The following is a 26,754-nucleotide window of genomic DNA, read 5'->3' as shown; positions in this document are numbered from 1 at the left end:
AACAAAAAAAGAAACTTCTGATCTAAAAATATCAGGACAGTCTGGTCAATATAATTGAAATGCTTTTTTCTTCAGAAGCAAATTTAAAATCATATCATGGATTTAAATAAAAATTTCATGAAAGCCTAGCTGAATTTGATTTTTGGTGGTTTTGTTTTGCTTCTTCTGAAAAGTTTTATGTGGCTATCTAACAGGGAGAATGTTAGGATTGACAGAATTGCTCAATATATTAAAAATAATCCTAACTTTAGCTGTTCTGAATTCTTTGAGAGTTAAAGAATTTGGAAGGGGCAATAACGTTTGAGTAAAACAAGACCTGCAATTAATTATTAACTGTGGGTGAAACGTATTGGTGGTGTTTCTGTTCATCTACAGCAGAAGCCAGGTAGAATTTAATCCAGATTTGTTAGCATTGTTGGTGTGTTATTTGTGATGCTATGGCTATTTTAATACTTTGTTTTATTTTGCTATTTTCTGGAACAACTTTTAGTCAAGATAAAACGTAAGTAAAACAAATGTAGTATTTACTGGAAATGATGATACTTTATAGTTAACTGCTATTTTAAGTGAATAGATACAGGATTTCAGGAGAGCCAGTGCAGAAGACACAATTCAAACTGACGTGTCTTCACAAGCAAAATTCTTACTAATGTATGTGGACTAATCTTAGAAAAAGGTCTGCTGCTTCTGTAATTACTCTATTTGCTGCCAAAGAAAGAGGTAGAATCAACTCAGTATGTTCCATAAATTCTGGACATAATGAAAAGATAAATATGCAAAAAAGTTAAGTAAAGCTTGGTGCTTGATACCTTTTCTGTAGTGCCTGAAGACATACTATGCTACAGGTTTCATAAAAGCTCTTACTTAGAGCAATCGATCTAAGTGCTATTACCATTTCAGAAAAAGGTGCACGTATATTGAACGTGCAGCAGCACTTCATATGTATATATTTACATTAGGTATATTATGTGTTCAGGTACTAACGCCTGATTTGTGGATTTGTGGAATAATGCATACTTCAGTTTATAAAGCAATGAGGAAATTAGGGTAATCCTGCAAAAATTTACTCACATTTGTCTTTATTGTAAATTGCCCTTTCATTTCAGTAAGAACATTGCTGGTGGGAAAACTGTACAAGTATGCTAATTGAAGCATTAGCATTTCAGGTGTTCCTTTGGCAAAAATAAGTAATTATTTTTACATAAATAGCCTGTCATAGTAGGCATGCTTTTCTGTGTTTGCAGAATCAAATCCATAAATATTGCCTAAGCTGTTATTTGGTAACATTACATTACAGTTTTCATAAAAATGATTCTAACTGGGGCTGTGCTGTTTTTAACTACTGGATTAGAATAGCTTCACCTGATCTTTAGCTCATTTGCTTTATCAGTGTCTACGTAAATGAATTACAAACTGAAGAAATATGAATGTATAGTTCCAATACCCTTTTATTTTTTCATATTTCGTGTACAGCTATGTCCTTACAGCATCAAAGATTTTCCGAGTTGGGACATCTGAGAAAGTCGTAGTTCAAGCTTTTGGTTATGAGAAGGAATTTGCAGTCAACGTTGCCTTAAGAAGCTTTCCAGATAAGCTTGTTTCTTATTCATCTGGCCGCATTTCGTTAACTCCAGCCAACAAATTCCAAGATGCTGTAACTTTAACTGTAAGGAATTTGGACTTTTCTTGTCATGTTTTTATTGTTGACTTTAGTCGTAAGTATTAAAAAAACAAGACTGCGGTAAACTCACAGTTGCTTAAACTGGGAGGAAAAGCCTAGGGCCCTGACTTGTCAGTTTGCTGTGTGTAGTTTATTTCATTTTAGTTTGTCTGAAGTTGAAATTATATTGAATAAAATTAGTGTAAAGGAGTGACATCAGAGCTAAACATAAGATCACATTATTTTAGAAACATTTTCTTGTTTGCATAACATTCCAAAAACAAAAAGGAAGGGTTGGAGAAGTGTTCAGTGTGGACAAGATACCTCAAATGAGTGTTCAGAGTAAGCCAAAAGGGCAACTGAACTGAAACTCCAGCTATTTCACCAAACTATCAACCACAACAGCAACATTGCTGTGGCTGAGGTTCACGATGTATATAAATAGAAGTCTGGTAAATTATACTTTCATAAATTCATAACTTGTGTTTTAACCTTGCTATTTCAGTTCTTGAAATAAATACAAAATTGAAAATACTTCTTTGCAGTTTAATATTTCAGACTGTTATCAATGATGTAAGCAGGAATAAGCCCTTTCTGTGGGTGTTGATGTTTTTGTTTAATAATAATTAACAACAGAATGTTAATTGCTATTCAGAACCTATTCTCAACAAGAAATGTTGTAGAAAAAATACTTGAAAAATAGTTTAATATTCTTTAACAGCATCTCATCTCCCCCAGCTGCAACCAACAGATTTAGCAAGAGCAGCGGATTCAGTGAAGTATGTGTATTTGGAAGCTGTTTCCCCGCATTTTACCAGATTGAAAAAAATTCCTGTTTCCTATGAGAATGGATTTCTTTTTATTCACACAGACAAACCAGTTTATACTCCCGATCAGTCAGGTAAATAACGTTTATTTCTCTTAGATGTTACTTAGTTTTTATGAACTGATGACATTGCCAGCGAATGAGGATTTAAATGTACTTTAAGCTCTTGTTCATAGTGTATTATCATCAGTCACTATTTATTTTCTTAACCATCAAAAGAATATTTTGAAATATTTGATCATACTGTAGAAATTAATGATTTCTCCCAGTATCCTCTCCTCTGAGTCCCTGCCCTCTACACCTTACATAATTAATCTGTGGCACAAATGGTGGACAAATTGTACAGGGAATATGTATTAAAAAAATGTCAAGAGATAGTGGTGACTGAAGCATTGGTTTTGTGTAGGTTGAGCTCATTTACTACAGAAGTGATATGTTGGTATTGTGATGGTAAAAAATAGCCTCACACTGTGATTTGAGTGCAAAAAAAAGATGAAAAAGTGTTGGTGCAGGATCTGTTGTTGCTAGCATGAATAAATATTGATTGGATAGCATACTGACAAAAGGTCAAAATCATTCTATAAATACTAAATAAATTAGTAGAGAAAAAGTTTTTTTTTCTTTTTTTTTCTTTTTTTTTTTTTTTTTTTACATTGATAACAGTATGACTTTGAGATTTATTGTAATGTTTCTTACAGTGAAAGTCAGAGTCTACTCTCTGAATGAAGATCTGCAGCCAGCTCGGCGAGAAACTGTCCTAACTTTTGTGGTATGTTGTTACTGAATTTAAATTTAATATCGTGTGGGTCACAAAAGCAATAAACCTTCTTATGTAGTAAATCAGCATTGCAATGGATATATAAGAAAATTGCTAAATAAGTATTTTTGTAATAATAAAAAATTAGATTTTTTTTTTGTAGATAGCCCGACATCTTTTAAAAGATCTAAAACTGACTGCACACTTAGATCTTTTCAAGTCCTTTATGAAGTTGTTACAGAATGGAAAAAGAAAAAAACTATGAATTATCTATCCTTAATATCTAGCGAGAGGATTTGTGAGAGAATTTTGATAATATATGGTTTTCATATTGTTGTTTATTTCTTTTAAGATAGAAAAAATAATCAGTAGCTCCTGTGTAATGTTTTTTTTAGCCATAACAATAGTTATTGTTGTCACAGTAACCTTCTAGCAATATTAGGTATTGTGTAGTAACAACTTTTAATTGTTGGAAACTCAGTAAAATGTTTTATCAGAATTTCAGAACCTGAATTCCTCTGTAAAATGTTTGCATTTTGGTGCTGTGAAATGGGCAAAACTCTTAGAAATGTACAATATGGGCAGGGTCCCACTAAAATCACTGAAGGAAGATTTTTCTTTTAAGAAGAATGATCTAACTGCTGATTCTTTTCTGTTATTTTTCAAAGGATCCCGATGGAGTAAAAGTGGATATCATAGAAGAAAAAGACTTTACTGGAATAGTTTCTTTTCCTGACTTCAAGATTCCTCCTAATCCTAAGTAGGTATAATTAATGCTCTTTGAGAATTATTAGCATAATACTGCCTTTTCTTTTTTTTCAGAAGACTATCAGAGTGTCTTTTGGTGATACACAGAGTGCCCATGACTTAAAACCTGGAGACTTCTATCACTTCACATAATTGATAACAGCATTTTTCCAGTAACACCATCATACAATATATGTGCCTCTACAGTTCTCCCTTTAGTCTTGAGAGGGTGCTGAAGATACACTGAGTTGGCAGAAGGATGCTTAGCAGGCACTTGAAAAAATGTTTTCTGACAAATTTACTTCCCATTAGGAAATCAGCAATAATTTCAGTCCATGTAAAAATTAATTTTGTATCCCTTTTGAAATTGAGAATCTGTTCTCAATTAGAAGATTATAAGAAATTCTTTACTGTAAGGCTGGTTAGATACTGGAATAGGTTGTCCAGAGAAGTTGTGGATGCCCCAGCCCTGGAAGCGTTCAAGGTCAGGTTGAATGGGACCTTGAGCAACCCACTCTAGTGAAGGTGTTCCCTGCCCATGGCAGAGGGGTTGGAACAGATGATGTCTAAAAGTCCCTTCCAACTGAAGCCATCGTATGATTCTATGAAGTTTCTTTGAATGGTAAAACAGGAAGATAGACACAGTTAAATATGATCTGCAGCTAGATGTTTTGTGGGCTTAAGTAAAACAATCTGAAATGAAACAAATGCTTTTTGAGTGCTTCTAGTTGCAGGAAAAAATCCAGATTATGGTAAATCAGATAGGTGATGCACAGTAATCCTGCTGACTACACTGAAACAGAGCTGGAGAGCCACAAATAGGCATTTGTCTAATCTCAGGGGTGAAAATTGGCAAGTGGAAGATGATAGCAAATAGTGCTTTAATGACTCCAGTTACTTTTGCAGTCTTCAAAATGTATCTCTGCTTGTTGTAACTGTATGACAAAAAATTCTGACAATAGTCAGAACATAAATAATGGCATATTCTTTTCAAATATGTATCAGTCCTTCAAAATAAGTTTCAAGTAATTTTATTCAAAATATCAGAGTAGCAGAATCTTCTCCCATAGGTATTGTACATGTGCAGAAAACTCAGTGCCCAATTTTTCTAATTATTAACATTAATATTTTCACTTTTGATATTAATTTTCATTTTAAAAAATAACATTTGATTGTTGATATTGTAGGTATGGAATTTGGAAGATTGAAGCCAAGTACAAAAAGAATTTCATAACCTCTGCTGTTGCAAAATTTGAAGTTAAGGAATATGGTAAGGTATTCACGTACATGTGAATCTTCATTTTACATGCCTTTTCTGCATGAAATTCATGTAGGGCAGCTATACAACACAGAGGAACAAAACACAGAAAGGCTTGAAGTAACATCGGCCTACTTATACAGCAGTGGGATGCAGTATAGTGCCGAGTGGCAATATCAGTTCAAGCTAATGTGTCATATCAGTATAAGATTGTATTAATACAACTTGCCCATAGAGTTATTCTTCAGCATCCTGGGTGATCTTGACACAGTTGCACTGGTGCAAAATGTGGAGCCAGGGCAGCAGCTGTTAACTTAGAGCTTTGTAACTCGTGCTTCACTGCGAACAAGCTGACAGCTTTATCTTTGGGCTGTAACATAATTCAGATCACATGAAACGTGATTCTTTGATGCATATACAGTGACATATTTCTGAGTATCTGTGGTTTGATGTTTTAAAACACATCAACGTGGCTTAATTTTCTACTCATTTTTTCAGCACTGCCAAGCTTTTCCATCGTCATACAGCCAGAACGTAACTTTATTAGTTCTGATAAATTTGAGAACTTCAGGATTACTGTGAAAGCTAGGTAAGGAAATTAGGCTTTGATTTCTAGATGCGTGTCTCATCTTTACCTTAAGAATGATTGTCCTGTGTTGAGAAGCTTCCTCTTTTACTTTCTCAAGGAGCCCTATCATCACAATCATTTCTGCTATGTGAGAGAACTAAGTGAACCTTTTTAAAATTCTCACGGAGTGATTATTTTTCAACAGAAGTGTTTGTAAAGCTACATAGGCATCTGTTTTATATTTCTTGCTTAGGAAATGACTCTTCTCAAAAATGAATGCTTTGTTGCAGCCATTATGATCTTAAAAACATTTCTATCATTGTTTTATTCTCAGCTATTTTTACAATAAAAGGCTTCCAAGTGCTGATGTTTTTCTTCGTTTTGGAATAATTGAAGGAACTGGAAAAAGAATGATGCCTCATGCAATGGATGTAACTAGGGTAAGAAAAAACAAGCCTAAATTGCTTAGTTCAGGACTGATCTAATTCCATTCAAGTTGGGGAGAATGTCTTCCAACTCCATTTGCATCGACAGCTATTGAGTGTCAACTTTTCCTTTGTAATCCTGTCACCAGGGGCATAGAAACATACTTTACAATGAAACTTAGAGGCAGCATCTCAGACAGAATGAACTTCAGTCTCTTTCAGTGGTTTCCTTGAGTAAACTATGTTTGAAGTTTCTATGAAATAACATTTTTGCTATCTATTTATAGAATAAACAAAAAGAAATCAAACATAGGATCAATGTAATAATACCAAATCAGGATTGGAGACAGACAAATCAATATTATATCGATCTATTATGGGGATATTGTTCTCCACCAGTTCTCCTTCCCTCATCTATTCTGGTCTTTTTGTTTTATCTATTGCAGAATGACAAAATACATTATCTTTCCTGAATGAGCAGAGATATACCTGTGTTATTCATAGAATCATAGAATGGTTTGGGTTGGAAGGGACCTTAAAGATCATCTAAGAATCACCTACCTCTTGTTTGGCCTGCATGCAGACTTCGTAGCATGTACTATTGATTGATGAAATACTAATAATTATATAGGTAAAAAAGAATTCTTAATCACAAAATTCTACATTAAAACGTCTCCATCTTTGATTTCCTCTGTAAACAGACAGAGCAGAAACATGCTGAAAAAAATTTACTCATAGTTTACCATCTATTATTTCTAAGTTATTGACTGTAAAGGAATAATTTTCATTTAATTTCCAGCTTGAAAATGGTGTTGCTGAAATCAGTTTTAACAGTAAGAAAGAAGTGAGTTATTTAGGATTTCAAAGTCTAGAAGAATTGGATGGGTCATATTTATATATTGCAGCATCAGTGATGGAATCTATGGGTAAGTTGCTTTCAAGTGATTTCTTTGAACACATCTGCAAATGTAAACAGAACAAAAAAAAAACAAACAAAAAAAACTGTACAGCTAACTTTGTTAGTATCAGACTTTCTTCAGTACTCAGAAATTCTTCAGCCAAAAGCTTATAAAGAACACCCTGTCCATCAGTGTAAAAATGGGGTTAAACTTTTTTTTTATTGCTATTGTTTTCACAGTACTAAGTTTAATTTTTAGGTGAAAGGACTTCACCATTAGAGACAGATTGTGCTGCCCTTTGAAGGCAAGTGCCCTAGGATGTGATTATTAAAAGTGGCATATTTTTTAGGTGGCCTCAGTGGTGAAGTAGAATATGCTGGAGTCAGATACGCTGTATCTCCTTACAAATTGAACTTGATTGCTACTCCTCTCTTTGTAAAGCCTGGACTTCCATTCTTTGTAAAGGTTAGTTAAAAGAAGTATTGTTGCACGTTACAACGTAAAATCCATAATGCAGGAGCCTTACTGTTTTGTCAGTATCTGTAGGTCTTAACACACTTCTAATTTCCTTTGACTGTTAATTTTCTTTTTATTTTCATGTGCTACTGTAGAAGGTTAGCAGCTTGTTTTCTGCTTGAAAAATGTTGTCATTCATACAAGAAATGTTATCTCTTCTAATGAATAGGTGCAGGTGAAAGATACAGTAGATCACTTTGTTGGAAACATCCCTGTAACTCTCACTGCAAAATCATTTAGTGAGCAAATGGATGAGACTGAGTTGATATCAGAGGGTTCAGAATATGGGAGAAGAGAAACAAGCATGAATGATGGAACTGCTTTATTTGTTATTAATATCCCATCTGATAGCACACTACTGGAGTTTCAAGTGAGTTAAATTCTCCCATTAACTTATTTCTTAGAAGATTTAATTCTGTACTTTTGCTGGTGTACAGCACCGGTGTTAAGACTTTGCTCTTAAAAGTTAGTAGTTTATAAACTTAGAGATTGTTCCCAACGATCAGTTTTGAAACCTAAGTGTTATAATGAAACATTACTTCTATATTAAATTGTATTTGAATGTATTCTGAAGCAAAATATCCCAATTTGTCATATATTTATTTAATAATAGTTATTAAAACATCTGAATGAATTATGAGAGAACAAATCTCTGAGAGTGATTCACCTTTTCTGATCTACTTATTTATGGACATGCTTCTATACTGCCATTTTAACTTGACTTGGTATTTATAAATCTTTTTTTTTTTTTTTTTTTTTTTTTAAGAAAACAGGAAAGTCTTGAGTTGGTTTATTTTATTCCTATGATTATTTATTTTCTGAAGTGTAACTTCATACTTAAACTATTCAGAAGTCAAGTCATGCAGCTTTTGTTTCCTCCTTTGCTACAAAAATTTTTGGACGTTATTATCTTTTCAGGTAAAAACTGTTGATCCACATCTTTCAGATGAAAACCAAGCAACCAAAACCTATGAAGCAAGAGCTTATTCATCATTAAGTCGGAGTTATCTATATATTGACTGGGCTTCAAACCACAAAATACTTGAAGTAGGGGATTTCATCAATATTAATGTATATCCACAAAGTCGGTATATTCATAAAATACAACACTACAGCTATTTGGTAAGTAACTGATGTTTCCACATGAAATCTTGAATTGTGATTTGAGATATGATCCTTAATGAAGAACCTCAGCAGTCAGGATCTGTCATCAACACAGAATACGTGCTGCTCAGAAAACTGTTCAGAATATGTACTCTGCATTTGCCCATAAAACGTGTCCATTCTGTAGTTATAATGTGTTACCAGTCTCATGTTTAAATCATATATTAAGGCTGTATTGTTTTGAATTCTCACCCAACATAGACTGGAGTTAAGAAGTAGTGCCAATCTGAGAGCTGTTTCAGGAGCTGAATTATTTAAGGAAAAGAAAACAAAGATGCACAGACAGCAGTTCTTTTTACAGGGAGAGAGCTACTTTCCCTCGACATGCATTTCTGTGTGATGGATTATATCTAAATGCAAAATAATTTTTACATGTGTGAGGCATTCAACATGAAATTTGACTTCTTTATTCTCCATCATCTTTCTGCTATAGATCATGTCAAAAGGGAAGATAGTAAGCTTTGGAACTCAGAAAAGAATTAAAGATTTGGAATATGAACACCTAAGTTTTCAGATAACCCAAGAAATGGTTCCTTCAGCACGTCTTGTTGTTTACTACATCGTCATGGGAGAAGAAACTGCTGAGTTAGTAGCTGATTCAGTCTGGCTGAATGTGGAACAGAAGTGTGGGAATAGTCTTGATGTGAGTAGTAAAACAGGCATTGAAATTTGTGGGTGTGCGTTCATTTTATGGTCAGGTTTTAACTTGGTATTACACAAGTTCTTTAACAGTTCCTTAACATAATAAAGTGTCAGCCTCCAGATGCATTTATTTTGGACCAATATATTTTTAAAATTACTAACATTTGTTTTTGATTTATAGATTAAGGTGCTACCAAGCAAAAAGACACACAGACCAGCAGAAGTCTTATCGCTTTACATGAAAACACAGTTCAGTTCCTTTGTTGCTTTGTCATCCATTGACAAGGCAGTATATGGAGTTATTGGAAGAGGAAGGAGAGCAATGGAAAAAGTTAAGTAGTAGCCAAAAAAAGAAAAATAAGTTGCTGTTTGTTTCAGATTCATATTCAGATTGCTGTTATGGTTTATGCCTTCAATAAACTTGAAAATACACAGAAGAGCAATTCAACCCAAAATAAAATGTGTATGGGTTCTAAATTATAAAAATAATTCATTTACTAAGTTTTGATTTCCAGTAAAAGTAAATGGTGGTTTTAAAGCCCAGTCTGAACTGTCTCAACAGAAATCTTCAGACTTGGACAAAAATACGCTGCAGTGTGAGAGAGCTCTGTGGTCCAAGAGGCATGGAGACTACATTCTCCCTTGTAGTTCTTCCTAAAATCTTGTTAGGTTCTGTTTTTTTAGGGCATACTGTTAGAATAATATGGCAGATGCTATTATGTTCATTGGATTATAGAGGTTTTCAATCCTTGTAGAATTCTAGATATGTGTGTGTGTAAGTAAACATGCATATCATCTGTCACTGAGATAATTCCATTCCTGTGATAAAACCTGGCAGTTCTTTAATACCTCAGAACAGTCAGATACAAGATAGGTAGAAGATGAATAGGAGAATACTTTTGCACCAACCTTGAATTATTTGAATCTGTTTTCTAGTACTGTTGAATGCTGAGTAAAAATACTTGATTTGGTTTTCAAGAAGCTAGATGGAGTATCAGAACTGTTACAAACACGTTAGTGAAGCATTCTGCCTTGGTTCTACGTAACCAGTTAGCTCAGACGTGTGCTACAGGAGCATGATTGTGGTGGTTCTGGTGGCTGAATTAGTTCGAATATCGTGAAATGGTACTCTTCAGTGTGTTGTGAAGACATCTAGACTAAAGTGGCCTTTCTACATGTATAATTCTCTTATCTGTCATATGATATATATGATATTATCCACATTTTAGTTAGCTGCTGATACGCTTATTCCTCAGGTAATGCAAGATTTGGAAAAGAGTGACCTTGGATGTGGTGCTGGAGGAGGACGGAATAATGTTGATGTATTCCGAATGGCCGGGCTTACATTTTTAACTAATGCAAATGCTGATGATTCAAATGAAGCAGGTATATTTCTTAGTTTTAAACATGAAACTGTGGATTTTCTCTCTTGAAATTTTCTATTGTGACTCACAGTTATTATATTGGAACTTAATAAAATTAGTAGGGCATGCATATACTAAGAAATCCAATTTGGAGGGAGGAAAGCATTGTAGTTTGTGTGTCATTTACTGTAATTTAAATCACTTTTTTTCTTTTTTCTGTAATTCAAATAATAGATTTTAAATCTATACCAAATCTGGAATGTGATTTTTTGGATTGAAGTGGCCTGTGTTATTACCAAAAAAAAAGGTCCTGTCTTTCCTAGTTTTTGTGTTTGTTTCTTTGTTTTTAAACAGGTGAAATTTGCAATGAAATTATAAGAACCAAGCGGTCTGACTTAAGGGAGCGAGTACTCCAGGAAGGTGTGTAAAAAATTATTTTAAAATATATAATTATAAAAAAAGGTCATGTCTATTAGAAATCAAGAATCTGAGAGCTTGCATAGTACTTTTGATTTTTTTGTTGTTATCCACTTAATGTAGTGGAGAGATGGACAAATATGGATAATTTAGAGGACCCCCTTTATAAAGCTCCTCATCCATATACTCAGTTTGAAATCTATAAGATTAAGTACCCATTGAAAATATAGAATATCTGTAAGATTTCTTTTTCCTACTCGGAAAGGACATATTCTGAAAACTCACAGTAATACCATATGGTAGTCTTTCCAAGTGACCACCTGTCAGTGACCAAGCCTGACAGAAGACCTTCTGTCTGTTAAATCTTAGTGTAATAAAACTTCTCTAATTTATATTTTAAATTCAGTATTGTAGTGATAAAGTGTGTGTCTAACATTTAAAAGTTTACACGTTTATGTTCAACCTTGAATCTATACCTTCACTGAAATTTTGCAGGTTTTAAAAACACATTTAGGATATACCAAGTTAAAATGCATTTGAAAATAAAAACATCATCTCAAGGAAGGGATTTTTTTAATTGTTATTTCAGCATCCAAATATAAACATCCAGCAATTAAAAACTGCTGTATGGCTGGAGTAAAAGCATATCCAGTCAGTGAGACTTGCAGTGACAGAGCTCGGCGAATTCGGAGTAATGAAAAGTGCATTTCAGCATTCACGGATTGCTGTGAATTTGCCAACAGACTGCGGGAAGAAGAGCCTAATAAGCTGCTAATATTGGCAAGAATGCGTAAGTAAAAGAGCTTTGACGGTTGTGTGGGTATGTGGTGAAATATTTTTAATAGATTATGGATAAATATAGAGGTGATAGCTTTGTTAATTTATTAACTGTCTCCAATTACCTGATAGGGTTATTCGAGCAGATACTGTAGTCTCCATATACCTTGGTTGTATACCCCTAAAGAGGGGTAGGAAAGCAATTCTTTATTCTGTGCTGGAGAGCTATATTCTATTCATCCATGTTTAGAACAGCCAGCCATGCAAAATGGGAGTATTGTTGCCTGTGAAGGTAATGCTAAACTTGAATGCTCAACTGGAATCATTTGCCCAGGCCTAAAACAGCCAATGGGTAACACCTCAGGAAAGATCAGTGGGAGTGTGAATTTTTCTGTCTCCCATTCTCTCCTTATAATCACTTGTTAACAGGTTTGTTTGAATATCGGACAGGTATCCACATTTATAAATAGTTGAGGTAGTATTAATAAACTTTTGTGAGGTTATTCAGGTATATTTTTTTCTTGTATCAGAACTAACTTGAGGCAAATAGAGTTACAGTAACACAAAAGGAAAATACAATGATTTTCGCGCCTTTGGTGGAAGGCTGTTGGCAAGGGTTTTGTTTGTTTGTTTGTTTACTTGATTTATGCATCTTCTACAGATTTTGAGGCTATCTTGGAACTGGATGAGGCAGAAGTTCGTAGCTATTTTCCTGAAAGCTGGTTATGGGAAGTTCACCAAGTTTCTTCTAGGTACTGCTTTTCTCAAATAAATTACTAACATTTGACTTCATCATCAGTTTAATAGAAAGTAAATGCTAAAATTTTGACATAACCTGAGTAATTAGTCATACCCTGGATGCATACTAAAGTGCAGTTTTATATGAACACATTGCTCCTGTCATGTTATTCTAAATGCAGGATATACTGTCTGGTGCCCACATTGTTGAATCACTTTTCCTTTCACTTTCAACTTTGCTAAACACCAGCTTCTTTCAAGTCAGATAAAAACAAGCTTATTCAAACAAAACCCCTCTATTCCCTAAGTATGTTCTCATTTCTTGTCCTATCTGAGTCTGTCTTAGTTACAGGAGTTGCTCTGGGCAGATAGTTTTTATGTTGATTAGCTGTTGTTAACAAATGGCTAATAATAATGTATAAATGTGTTAAATGTAAAAGAGTAACACTTCCAATTGCAGGTCAAAGTCTCTGTCTATCACTCTGCCTGATTCACTGACTACCTGGGAAGTGCAAGGTGTTGGCATTTCTGATAAAGGTAGGTACTGCAACCTAATTAGGTTTTAGCCAAATAATTACATAGCGTTTCTGTTTGGATTTTGTAGAGACTCTCATTTTAGTTGCTGCATATGTCCTTTAATGTTTGTTTTCTGGTTGTTAAAGAGGAGAAGAAAACATCAAAATGTGTAATTTAAGGAACGGTAATTACTGCCTTTCTTGCTGTGAACATAAAAATGGCAGGGCAAGACAAAGGTCTGTCTAACATAGTGTCTTGTATTTGACATGATAAATGACGAAGGAAGAATAACATCACAAATAGTTATTTGACATGATAAACAATGAAGGAAGAATAACATCACAAATAGTCAGTGACTCTTCCTTGGCACACCTGTAGTGTCCAGCTATCAATAGCTCAGGGACTTGGGGAAAGGAAGAAACAGATTGCCCGATAGATATGATAGTCCAGACAGAAGGTTTGCTTCTAGCTTTGGGAAGGGGTAGGAGCCCAAAGGACTGCTGTGTCAGCAAGTATGCAAAAAGAATGTATGTGAAAGTGTGTTTGTAAATGAAAACATACATCAAAAGAACAGGAAGCAAGAGCTGGTCACTTTTGAAAAAGCTGGACAAATTCAAAGTACATTTTGAAAAATGGTAAGTCATTGGTAAAGGTGGCAGGAGGGTGGATAAGATAGCTTGTTTTTGTGTTTAATTTTCTTAGGTATATGTGTTACTGCACCATTGGAAGTGCAAGTTGTAAAAGACATCTTCCTTAACATTTATGTTCCTTATTCTGTGGTGCGAGGAGAACAAATTGAGTTAAAAGGATCAGTTTATAACCACAAATCTTCTGCAATTAAGGTAATTTGTGGCCTTCCTGAGTTCTGTTGAAATAGTAACAAAATAAACTGAAAAAGCTTTTCCTCTGCTAGTATCTAATAGGAACACATCATTGTATCAGATTTCAACAATCCTTCAGGAGGTGTTATATATGCTCTGCATAACTATGTAACAATAATTTCAACAATAAAATCATTTAATTTCCAGCCATTCTGATTACAGTGTTGTCATGCTTTCACATAGCAAATTGCCTCACAGAAGTTTAAAATACATTTTTCTATTCCAAGTGTTAGGATAAAATGTCAAGTAATTAATCGGATTTTTGGAATAACTTGCTCCAGAGCTAACAGATTACTTTGTTTAGGGTAAAAAACAAAAAAGGACTTACCTTTACATAAAAGGACTATTTTTAATGAAATGCATTTAAACAGAAATACAGAATTACTGAAAAGTATGCAAGGGTATTTTTGGTTCCATGATGTTGCTAAGGAACATCTGTTAGTGTGTCTATAATGCAAATAGTAGTAATTCCACAGTTAGTAACACTAGTAACAGTAGTTCATGGTAAACAGAAAACAAGTATTATGGTTGAAAAGAAAAAAAAATTCAGTATAGTATTTCAATGGCTTTAATATTTCCCTGGTGCTGTACCTGTCATGGAGGTGAACATTAAAAATCTTTCCACTTTTCAGTTCTGTGTTAAAATAGCAGTTGGAGATGGAATCTGTTCTTCTGGAGGTTCTGCAACTACTGGAAGAAGGATACACATTTGTAATTTTAAGTATCTAGGTGGCACTTCTTCATCGCCATTTATGTTCAGAATACTGCCTTTGGAATTAGGTCTTCACACTATCAACTTTACACTGCTGACAGAAGGAAACAGTGAAACTGTAGTTAAAACATTACGAGTAATGGTAAGAAAAAAATTTAGAATGTTTAGTGTTTTTGAACTTCATATTGAATCAGTCTCAAGAAGTACAAAACATATGAAATCAATATATAAATATAAATTTATTTTAATGTTAACATACTCACAAATATCATGTAGTATCATTGAATTCACTGTATGCACTGCAAAAATGCATGACCAAGTATTTGTATATGTTCATTTTTAAACTTCACATATAAAAATTGTCAGGAAGATGCATATAGATTTAACTTAACTAGTTAATATTGTATTCTAAGTCACTTTGTTCAGTTTTTCAAGTGCTTAAGCATATTTCATTGAAAGATACTATTTTTGTAATTTTTTAATTTCCAAAGCTTTTATTTAAATCTTTTGTTAAATTTTCTCAAAAATTTGGGACTACTAGCTTAGATATAGCATAGATACAGAACAACAATGTTTTTGGCTTACAAAAGTAAAACTCAACTACACAGAAGGTTGTAGATGGCAAAGATACTAAGGTTTTAAACTGTTGCTTCAGCTAATGTATGTGATTAAACAAAAGTGTTTTCATTTTCCACTTCTTTCCTCTTCATGATTACAGCCAGAAGGCATTAAAAAGGAACTTCATGCAGGTTTCACTTTGGATCCACAGGGTGTTTATGGTATGAGAATATATGTCTTCATCTTCTTTCTTTACTTTTTCATTTTCTTGATTCATGTAGTTATGATGATCAGTTTTTCCATAATATGAAAAATTGGTGCTTTTCCTTCTTGACATATTCTTCATATGACCCTTTCAAGGATTTCTTCTCCTTTCATTGACAAATCCATCTCAGAATAGCTAGTCTTTCAAAAAAATGTGGATTTTTTTTTCTTAACGTAACCTTTTTGTATCTTTTAATATAATATAATACTAAGTTTTTCTCAGTGTGCTTGAAAATTGATTAGCAGGTGCTTTAGTAATGAAAATAGCATATTTTCTCCTTTAACCAGAGGTGACTCTGAAACCAAAAAATTTAGGTCAAGATTAGATTTTCTCTTAGCAATAATGTCAAAAGAAAGATTAATGTGTTTGCATCTGTAATTTTTCAACAGTCAATATTGTTTGTGTGTACATTTGGGGATAGTTGTAGTTTTCATGTTATTGTTGGTTTTTTGTTGCTGAGTTCTCAATAGTTGAAATCTTTAAATCTGGCTATTACATCTGAATCCTCTATTGATTTAGATTTTGCAATATGTTATATATTCAATATTGAACCTTTTCAATTATAGGTTCAGTCAAGAGACGCCAAGAATTTCGTTATAAAATACCACTAAATCTGGTCCCTAAAACAAAAATTGATAGAAGTGTCAGTGTAAAAGGTAAATTGAACTGAAGCTTTTTGTCTTTTGCTCTTAGTACATATGTAGTGTCTGTAAATATGTTCTGTTTATCTTTGTTCTGTCTTACATCCTTTGTTTACATTTGAGTTTATTCCTATCTTCTTCTTTTTAGTAAAGTCTTTGCAGATCACCTTTTTATGTAAAATTTTAAATACCTCGTATAGAATAATTGCTTATAAGTATCAGATTCTGCCCTTGGATTCACTTCCATGATCATTCTTTTAAATCTTTTTTTTTTTTTCTTTCCACAGGACATCTTATGGGTGAAGTGATTGCCACAGTCCTTAATCCTAGTGGTCTCAGTATTCTTACTAATCTTCCAAAGGGTAGCGCAGAGGCAGAGCTCATGAGTATTGCCCCTCTTTTTTATGTGTTTCACTACTTGGAAGCATCAGATAACTGGCAAATACTGGGTTCCAAAACCTTAACTTCCAGAACTGAAATGAGGAGGAAGATGAAAGAAGGTAGAAAAATATAGCTGCTTCTCTTGCTTCAGAGCTGTAGAAGTGCATACATTTTGCTGAATAAGAAAGATTGTGTATCTGAGTAAGCAAATACAATTTTAATATAAATCTCTTCTCATAACTTTCTTTCTGCCTAATATTCCCTTAGGAATCGTAAGCATTTTGTCATTCAGAAATTCTGACTTCTCATACAGCATGTGGAAGAATGGGCAAGCTAGCACATGGTAAGTTAAAAAAAATCTTTTGATTAGTATGAATGGGAAAAGCTTCATTCAGCCTTTTGCTTTCATATTATAACTAATTTTTTAAAGGGTGACACTTCTGAGGAAGTGGGACAAGTGAGCTTAATGGTAGATTTAAATGATGCTTATGGCTTTGAATAGTATCCTTTTATTTCTTGTTTTCTTGTGATAAATATTTTCTGTGTGTCCGTAGTTCACACCATTACAAGCAAGTTGGACCTTGGGGTGCATACATAGGTAGACATGCCTGAGATAGTTTCTAACTCTTCTTTGGGCTTGGAACTTTACAATAGGACTATGTAGAGCTTGGTTTCCTGCTCAAGCACAGGTTGCACTCCAAGTTTGAAGAAGGAAAACTAAGTACAGGGAGAGGAGGGGCAAGGGTAAAAAGGTAATACCCCTTATTCACAGAAATATGATACTTAAAAGATATCAAACAAAAGGGGATAATACTGTCTATGGAAAATAAGAGTCTACCATTGCAAATTAGGCAAAATACATAGTCATTGTCTTGCCTTTCACAACGGCAAATGCAACTGGCTTATAGAAAGAAAGAATAAGATGCTTCAGAAGCATCTTCCTTAAGTTCTGATGAAAGAAAAAAATATTTTGGAGATGTATAGAGTAAAGAGTTCATATTCAGAACCATGGGATTTGGTCCGAGTTATAAAATTATTTATGGCAAATTATTGCCTATTTGTTAAAAATTAAAATTCATTTGCTATTTTCTTTGAACTGTGGGAGTGGATAGCATACCTAAATCATAAATAATGCAGATTTGTCTAATCTCCAGCTATGTGATAATATCTGCTAATCAAAACAAACATAATCTCTTTGATTTCTTTTGCAGGTTGACAGCTTTTGCTTTAAGAATTCTTGGACAAGTTAATCAATATATAAATCTTGATCAAATTTCTATTTGTAATTCACTTCTGTGGTTGATTGATAACTGTCAAATGCCAGATGGGTCATTCACTGAATTTTCAGATTATCAACCAGTGAAACTACAGGTATGAAAACCAAACATTTTGTGTGTGTGTGTACAGTTAAAGACACAGGAGGTGCAAGATATTTACGGCTGCATTTCACCAGAACATCTAATCAAAACAACTTTGCTAAATTTGCCTCTTTCTGAACTCATTTAAAGAAAGCACAGTATTGAAAACTTTTCTGTCTTGCCAGTAAAAGTAGCTGTGTGACGTTCCTTAATACTTAGAAAGAAAAAAAGTGTAGGTTGATTTTTACAATACAATAGCCCAGCTTTCCACCAGCTTTCCAATAACTTTTTGTATTTTGGTCTTTTTTTTTTTTTTAATAAGCTATTACATTCAAAGGAGTTAATGTATTTTCAGGTAAAACCAAATTATTATTTCTTACCAGAATTTCTATTTGTTTCCTCGCATAAACTGTAAAAAGTTATATTTATCTAAATTAACTCTTCTTTCTATTTATTTATATGATTATATTTGATTTTGTAGGGTACATTACCTAGAGAAGCTAAAGAAAAATCTTTGTATCTCACAGCATTTTCTATTATCGGAATTGAAAAGTCAATGAAAATCTGTCCTACTCAGGTAAATACTGTTTTTATTTCTGCCAGCAGTCATATGCTGGGATTCTAATTTCTTGCATCTTCAATAACATTTGTTCAAATAAATCAATGCTTTTTTTTTTGTTTGTTTTAGATATAGTTGCTTTCAAAATCAGTAAAAGAACAACAAAATTACAGATCACTTTATTTTAAGATATATTGTAGAAAATACTATATTTATCTATATTGTCTTTATGGATGTGTTTCTTTAAAAATATTAATACTAAGCTGTAATCTATTCATCTTTTCAGAAAATCCATGATGCTAAAAATAAGGCAGGAGATTATTTATTGAAAAATGCAGAGTCTGCACAAAGCCCCTTTACTATGGCAATAATTTCATATGCGTTAGCTCTTGTGGATTTGAACCATCAGTCTGCACGATTGTTGTTCTCTGCGCTGAAGAAGGAAGCGTCTGTCATAGGTATTGCTTAGTCAGTTCTCTCAAAGTGTGTATTGTAGTTGGTTCTCAGGTGGATTGTTCTTTCATTTTTAAAAAAGTCTCTAATGGGCTTCTACTTGGATCATGATTTTCAATGATCCTTGCTTTGGCATATATGAATTTTTAGTCTTGTCTGGCCTAGTATTTCTGTAAGGTTTAATCCTGCTTTTGGCTTTTCAGCAGTGCAGTTTCATTAGCAGTGTGCAAGTTGGTTAGACATTTGTCATTCCTCAGTGTATCACAATTGTGCTGTCTGCTTTCTTTTTTATGCAAGTGTCCATAGGGGGTTACTTTTGTCTGCCTGCTCATCCTTGTGATGTGACCACTCTCTTCTTTAGCTCAGACTGGAATTTTTCACAGTAGCTGCCAGCACCCTCACTTTTACTTTTGAGGGGGTTTCCTCTTAACTTCTCACTGGCTGATGAGGGACTTTGTAATCTCTTGTGAATGCTGTTTATTTTTAGTGCTTTTTGTTAAAGGCAAGAGACTCAAACTGTTCTCCTAGAATAGAAAAGTTTTGCCCTGCATGTTGAAATTAACATTAAAAGAAAAAAAATAATAAAGATATATTTTAAAAAAAAGAAAAATTAAATTAATTTTTTTTTTTTTAAAAAAAAAAAAAAGACTTCTATTTATTTGGCCACTCTGTCACTGTTCAGGACCAGTAATTATCTGGATGTGATTCAGATGCTTTGCATCAGGTCTGTCTATCATCAGTTTCTAGAATAAAAGTCAGATTTATAAACATAAAAGAAACATATCTTCATCTCCTGTTAAATGCAGAGGGAATTCCTCCTTTTCTCCTTGACGTGAGTAGGCAACCTGAAACCTGGCTTGTATATTTTTGTAGGCGAGCCTCCTATTTATCGTTTTTGGAAAGATAGTTTAAAAACATTAGACCACCACGCTCCCAATTCTGTTACCGCACAAATGGTTGAAACTACAGCATATGCATTGCTTACTGCACTGCTAAGAGGGGACAAGAACTACGCTAATCCAATCATCAAATGGTTGTCTGAAGAACAAAGATATGGTGGAGGATTTTATTCAACTCAGGTGAGCTTTAAAATACTCTGTTCTCATTCCTCAAATACCAAAATCTAAGATGCCTTAAGAGGGTAATAACATTAAATGATGCCTTTGACAACTTCAGCATCCTTTCTGTGGTACTAGTATCAAATTGCTCTGATACTATGATTTTCTTTCACTCTGGGAAATATGACTTCTTTTCCTGAAACCCATTATAAATATAAATTTGCAAGCTGGTAAATATCTTACCAGCCTGTTAAGTGTACTGCTGAGATGCTGCTAAGCTGTTCTGCTGGTAATGGTTACCATGATGTGTCATCCTGTTTAGGTAGCAGAAACTGAATTACTTTGTAACAAATTTTTACTTTTTAATTTTAGAAAGTAAATCTTTATAATTGTTTTCTGACAGGACACTATTAATGCTCTTGAGGCCTTGACTGAATATTCCCTTCTTGTCAAACGGCTTAATTTGGACATGAGCGTTAAGGTAGCATACAAAAATTATGGAGATCTTCATCTATTTAAACTGACAGAAGAAAATTTTGTGGGAAGAACTTTGACAGTGAGTGAATAGCTTCTCTTTTGAAAAGTTAAAACAAAATTCCCAGTAACCTGTTAAATAGTTCTTTTACCTTTGGAATCAGTACTAAAGTAGCTTTTTCTTTTAATAGACTGGTATTAAAATGACATAGCAAATGTTTAAGAAATTTGCTTATCTGCTACATTTAATGCATTTTTTAATGTGTAATTCATTTAAATATAGCATTTCTGCTTTTTTTTTTGTAGAAGCTGTCTGTAGCCTTAATTGTATGTAAAACGTAGGAAAGACAAGTAGATCATCAGACCTGAATTAAGTTCTTGTTAGTAGCACAGTCATTATTATTTTTATTATTACCTTATAACTATTTATATTTAACACCAATCCTTAAGGTACCTTTGGAAGACGATATATACGTAAGCACTGGCAGCAGCACTGGCATAGCTACAGTAAATGTAAGCATGGAACCATTTTTATTTTTATTTTTAGTAGTGTCTCTGGTTTGTTGAACATTGATAAAGAAACTGATTTTTTCATAAGGTATTCCAGAAATGTATAGGTATACATAGGTACTCTAAAATGTAAATATTCTTATGTAGTAGTATCTATGTTCATAAAAATAATCAGGATAATTTTTGGTTTTCTAAATACAACCAGCAAGAGTGGTGTAGTTTTGCTCAAGAATTTTATATCTTATCAAAACTAAACATGCTAAGCATGCTGTTTGTTTTTACTTGTATGGTATTCCTCTAACTCCATCTTCTGAATTTTCACAATTTTTGCCATATTTGAGGATTGTTTACTCTTTCTATTTTGTCTAATTTATTTGTATGTTTGTAGGTGAGGACAGTATACAATATAATTGGTACTTCTGAAGAGTCATGTAACTTTGAATTGAAGATTGTTCCAAAGAGAGATGATGGTAAAGGGTTAATCTGGTTTTAAATATTAGTACTCAGATCACTGCAGGGAAAAAAGAAAAAAAAAAAAAAAAAAAGCTTATTTCACAATGTGCTTTTTATTAAGAATGAAACTAATAAATTATTACTTTTTTTTCAGTGGAATGCAAAACTAGAAAAGATATTGCTAGAAGCTTTCTTAGCCCTTCTTGAAACTATTGTCTTTTGTGTATAGAATTAATCTTTAATGTATTTCTGTTAGTTGCATTTTTACTCATTTATGGAAGTGTTAGTACAATTGGGGCAGTGAGGAATACAAAATTCTAGCAGAAGAAAGAAATATAGGAGGGGGGTGGTTTGGGGTTCTACAAGGTAAGAAAAAGTTCTTATCAAGTTCTACAAAGTACTGAAAGTTGTAGTCCAGTTACAGCAGGGTGTACAAATGCATTCTGAGCTTTTGCCATGAAGTAGTTTTAATAACATAAGTATGTGATAAATAATACTAAGCACTAGAGCTGGCATTTCTCCTAAATTATAAAAGACTTTAGTGCTGTTTGTAGCCACATAATGAGTTCCTATGAAAAATTGCTACCAAAATTATTTTAAAATATCTCTTTCAATTATGAAAACACTTTACAAGAATTTTGGGGTTGCTATTCCTGAAGAATTTTAAGATCACTTACTTGACTCTACTTGATATGAAAAGGTTACAGAATAGAAGATGGTGGGCCAATTGGGCGCGTAGAGGCTTGTGCAAAGTAAGTACAGCTGGTGGGGTGGAGTTTTACTTGGGTAGTTTGTCTCAATTACTGTGGAAATAATAACAAGGTTTTACTTTTAAAGGTTTCATTTAAACTTAATGCTGGTTCTAAATGTCCTCAGTTTCCTAAGTTTCAACACTCCTACTTACAAAGGTGGAATTCCCAGCTGATGTGTTAGGGAATTGGAGCAGTGCAAACAAAATGCATTGTGGCTCTACGGATGCATAATGACATTACTCTAAGAATGTTACAAAGGCTTTCTAGTCTTACATTTTTTCTTAGTTATAGTTTTAATATTACATTATTTTCTAAGTTATATTTTCTAAGTTATAGTTTTAATATTACATTAGCTGACATTAGCATTATATTCAATTATACATTAGCATTATATTCAATTCCTTTTATATTTTTTAAGAGATTGAAATGTTTTTATTTGCTAATCCTCCCTTATTAATATTTGCATCTGGTCTTCTGATCTTCTTTTCTTCCTTTTTCCTCCCTTTTATGCATGTGTGTAAACAGAATTGGAGATGAAGGTCATTACTTTTTTGGGAGAGCATTTTTTGTAGATTTATATCTGGGTTTTCCAAGAACATAAGAAAATAAAATTTAATTAAGAAAATTTCATATCCCTGATATTGACAAAATCTGAAATGATTCATCTGGAATATTTTGCTTCGTTATAATGTTCTAAATGTTGGTAGAATTTTCCTTACAATTTTCTGGGATCACACATTGCAGTTTACTTTTTAGTTTCAGTTATGTTTAACTAATTTTATTTTAAATCTATTTTAGGTACAAGCCCAGCATGAGAGAGCCACAGTCAGGGTCTGCTCATGCTGTGATGGACATAGGTTTGGTTAGTGGATTGGAAGCAAATATAGAAGACTTAAATACTGTAAGAATTAAAAACCCTTTATTTCTTTCACTGAAGCTTTTTTTTTTTTTTTGACAGAACTATGATATTTACTGTTCAACTGTAATTGTTGTTCAACATGTCGATATTGCTTAAAGGCAATCCAAGTTATACTTACAGGATTTAAACAGGGTATTAAATGTGGACTCAAGTATCTCTTTAAGGATAATTAGCTTTCCAATTCTTTGTTATCTTCATGCAATGAAAATAAAAAGGATAATTTCCTTAAAAAATAAAAATAGTTTAAGCATTATAAGGGGCAACACTGAAAAAAGGTTTTTTTAATCTCAGAATTATGTAAAAGCTAATGAGAAGTAAACCTTCATATTCATCCAAAAAGCTTTAACTGTTGCATAATATTTTTTTCTCTGTTTTTCTTCCCTACAGCTTGCAAGTGGAGTGGATCAACTGATAGCTGATTATGAGATAATAGATGGGCATGTTGTTATTCAGATAGACTCTGTATGTTACCCCTTTCATAACTTTAAGAACAACTTTAACTCTTTGGAATTGCTGCGTTTGCTTTATAGAACTCCTTAATTCATGTGTCTTTCCAATAGGTTCCAGCTGATAGTTTCCTCTGTGTTGGGTTCAGAATAAGTGAGCTTTTCCATGTTGGAATGCGAAATCCTGCTACATTCACTGTATACGAGTTTCATGCACCAGGTATGTATTCCATGTCTTCAAATTCATGTTTGTTCTTTTTAACTCTTTATTCCTTCTTGGAGACTACATTTTTCCTACATTTTTACATAACTTCCGACTCACAAAGTTTCAGTGCTGACTTCTTGAATTTTCTATATTTATTCATTACAACTTTTTGGATCTTCTAGATAAAAGATGCACTATATTTTATAACCCATATGGAGATGAAAAACTTGTGAGGTTGTGTGAAGGAAATGAATGCAAATGCATGGAAGGTAAAGTGTTTTTTACGATGTTTTGCCATTTCATTCGGTGGGAAAATGCAGTTTAATGCTTTGGACAAAAACATATTAAAGCACAAGGAAAAATCCTTGTAAGAACACAGATGTTGTCCTCTAAAATTTTACATTAAAAAAAAAACAAAAACAAAAAAAAAACATTAAATGTGTGCACTATAATCTTGGTTTTCTGACTGGGTTAAGTTCAGGCAATTAAGGATACATTTTATTTTTTCAACATTCATTGTTCCACCATGCACTCCCATAATTACACTGTTTCTCAGTTACAGCAGATTATTTGAGCATGTTTTATGTGAAGACATGCAATGACATTGTCTTAATGCTCTTTTTTTTCCTTCTCTCAATGTAGCTGAGTGTAGTAGAGTACAAGAAAGACTGAATCAATCAATAACTGCTGATACCAGGAGAGAAGCTGCATGCCAGAATGATATTGCATATGGTAGTATTTGAATTGTCATTACCTCTTCTTCATGCTCTAAGTCAAACAGTCACTTCTTTACTATTGCTGCAGAACATTTTGTTTCAATTAGATTGTTAATGATCAAAATTCAGCTGGCATACACTATATGAAGGTAACATGGAGCAGAGAAGAGTAAGTTCTGCCCATACCCTTTGCTGAACAAAATTCATGTAACAAGGGTTATTGCCCCAGTAAACCTGGTCTGATGAGTTCTGCTGTTTTTTCTCTTGGTGCCATTCTAACATGTTCATGTAGATTGATGGGCCAAGTCCAGCTGCATGACATTAAAAAAGGCTAAGTGCTAGATTCCTGCTCTTGGAGCATAACAGCCTGGTGCAGTGGCATAGGTTTGGGGAAGAGTGGCTGGGAAGCTGCCCAGCAGAAATAGTGTGGCCAGCGTGACTAGGGAAGCAATTGTCCCCTTTTGTGTGGCACTCGTGAGACTGCACCTTGAATATTGTGTTCAGTTTTGGGCCCCTCACTAGGAGAAGGAGATTGAATTGCTCAGACTTGTGCAGAGAAGAGCAACAAGGCTGACTATCTGTAAGACATTTAGAATATATTGCAGGAAAAAAAAAAGGAATAACAAGAACTGTTTTGTGTTTTTTTGCAGTTTATAAAGTGAACATCTTGTCTCGTCGTGAAGAAGGTTATTTTGTAAAGTATTCTGCAACTGTTCTAGATCTCTATAAAAGAGGTGTGTGTCCTATTTTTAGTCCATTTAACTATTTCACTTAGAGCAAAAGCCATCTTGTTGAGACCAATGAAGCAGCTGACAAAAATCAAGAGTCAAATCTAGTCATTTCATGAAAGTAGAAAACCTTAGTCTCAGATACAGCCTTTGAGAGTTCTTTTATGCCCTAAGAAAGGCACTATATAATGCTTTTAAACAGCTTTTCTCTATTATAGCTGTTGTTAACAAACCTAGACTGTAATCAGTTAAACATCTCTAGTATGACAAAACAAGTTGAATATATTCCATAATCAATTAATACAGTTGTGAGTTGTTGTTTAGGTATATTTAACATTCCATTTAATTTTAAAAATCTTCTGCAGGAAACATGTTTTATATTATCAGTTTTTTCTGTTTTATAACAAGTGTCAAATGGCTCACTTGACTATACTGTAGCCTAGAACATGTTAGTGTTTTCTATTTCATACATGTGTGACTGAAAATTCTCCTTGTGAAATTTTCTAATTTTCTAATTCTTGACATTCTCCTTCAGGGCATGCTTTTGCTGAAAAAAATAATGAAATCACCTTTGTTAAAAAGAAGACCTGTACTGATGTTGAACTGAGCCCAGGAGAGCAGTATTTGATCATGGGCAAAGAAGCTTTAAAGATAAGCATTGGTTATAGTTTCAGGTAAGTAATTTAACATCAGAATGTGCTAAGATTTAATTTTAAAGTGTGCTAGCAAGTGGCGAGTGTTTATAATTCTCAAGTAATATTTAATTTATTTTTCAAGTGTCAGTTTAACCAATGGTTGCCCAATGTGTTTTCAGATGTGTAAATTTAAAACAGGATTATGAACACAAAACAATCTATTTCATATTGTAATTCTTTTCCTGTTAGGCAATTCCCTCTCCAAATATTAGGAGCAAATGTGCGTTTTCTGTTGTCTTTTTAGATTCCAGTACCCTTTGGACTCCAGCACTTGGATTGAGTGGTGGCCTTCAAACACAGCATGTACATTTTGTCAGGAGTTTTTAAACAGAATGGAAGATTTTGTTGAAGATCTCATCATCAGTGGCTGTTGATTTATGTGGATATTTTTTTAATTAAAAATACAGATCAAACCTCATTTAAAAAAAAAATCCTCAGCTGTTCAGTAATTATTTTCAGAACTTAACATTCATGACTAGTTCATCTTGGAAAACACTCTTGGCTTGTATTTCATAGCCACTTTCTTATAACCTGGTAATTTTCAAAGTATATTTTTAAGCTTGGATGGGAGAATAATGCAGAATACTGCAAAGACTTCTGAAGTGACATGAAGTGAAATGAAATGACTGCAAATATGGAAAATACCATCTTCTGCCAGAATAACCCTCAGAAGCACTGAAATCCAATGTCTTACTAAAACATAACCCTTCCTTCAG

At 33.4% G+C, this 26,754-nt stretch overlaps 1 protein-coding gene and 1 long non-coding RNA gene across 3 annotated transcripts; one reads left to right on the top strand and one right to left on the bottom strand.

Moving 5' to 3' along the window:
- The first annotated feature begins 350 nt into the window (after positions 1-350).
- Positions 351-26,754, top strand: C5 (complement C5). 2 transcript variants are annotated; one of them, XM_035341911.1, is made up of 41 exons: positions 351-502; positions 1,474-1,666; positions 2,399-2,561; positions 3,185-3,255; positions 3,912-4,003; positions 5,178-5,260; positions 5,747-5,837; positions 6,151-6,256; positions 7,041-7,167; positions 7,490-7,605; positions 7,826-8,026; positions 8,575-8,778; positions 9,254-9,463; positions 9,644-9,793; positions 10,719-10,848; positions 11,181-11,246; positions 11,833-12,033; positions 12,682-12,772; positions 13,219-13,295; positions 13,977-14,116; positions 14,788-15,009; positions 15,586-15,646; positions 16,257-16,346; positions 16,619-16,831; positions 16,980-17,055; positions 17,924-18,083; positions 18,552-18,647; positions 18,916-19,087; positions 19,956-20,161; positions 20,544-20,696; positions 21,065-21,127; positions 21,513-21,594; positions 22,278-22,329; positions 23,128-23,230; positions 23,636-23,710; positions 23,809-23,914; positions 24,082-24,168; positions 24,542-24,631; positions 25,266-25,349; positions 25,879-26,017; positions 26,283-26,754. In XM_035341911.1, exons 1-41 carry the CDS (start codon positions 438-440, stop codon positions 26,410-26,412), a joined length of 5,037 nt encoding a protein of 1,678 aa, XP_035197802.1. In that variant the 5' UTR covers positions 351-437; the 3' UTR covers positions 26,413-26,754. The 2 variants fall into 2 exon arrangements, with proteins under 2 accessions (XP_035197802.1, XP_035197803.1); XM_035341912.1 differs by lacking the exons at positions 22,278-22,329; positions 23,128-23,230; positions 23,636-23,710; ... (4 more) ...; positions 25,879-26,017; positions 26,283-26,754 and adding an exon at positions 22,212-22,249.
- Positions 2,640-24,134, bottom strand: LOC118175561. The gene is made up of 3 exons (XR_004755017.1): positions 24,001-24,134; positions 18,342-18,344; positions 2,640-2,651 (listed from the first exon to the last, which is right to left on the bottom strand). It is a non-coding gene; the product is annotated as an uncharacterized LOC118175561 (long non-coding RNA).

Source organism: Oxyura jamaicensis, chromosome 17, assembly GCF_011077185.1.
Source record: "Oxyura jamaicensis isolate SHBP4307 breed ruddy duck chromosome 17, BPBGC_Ojam_1.0, whole genome shotgun sequence".
Taxonomy (NCBI): domain Eukaryota; kingdom Metazoa; phylum Chordata; class Aves; order Anseriformes; family Anatidae; genus Oxyura; species Oxyura jamaicensis.
This window is presented reverse-complemented; position numbering and strand designations above follow the sequence as displayed.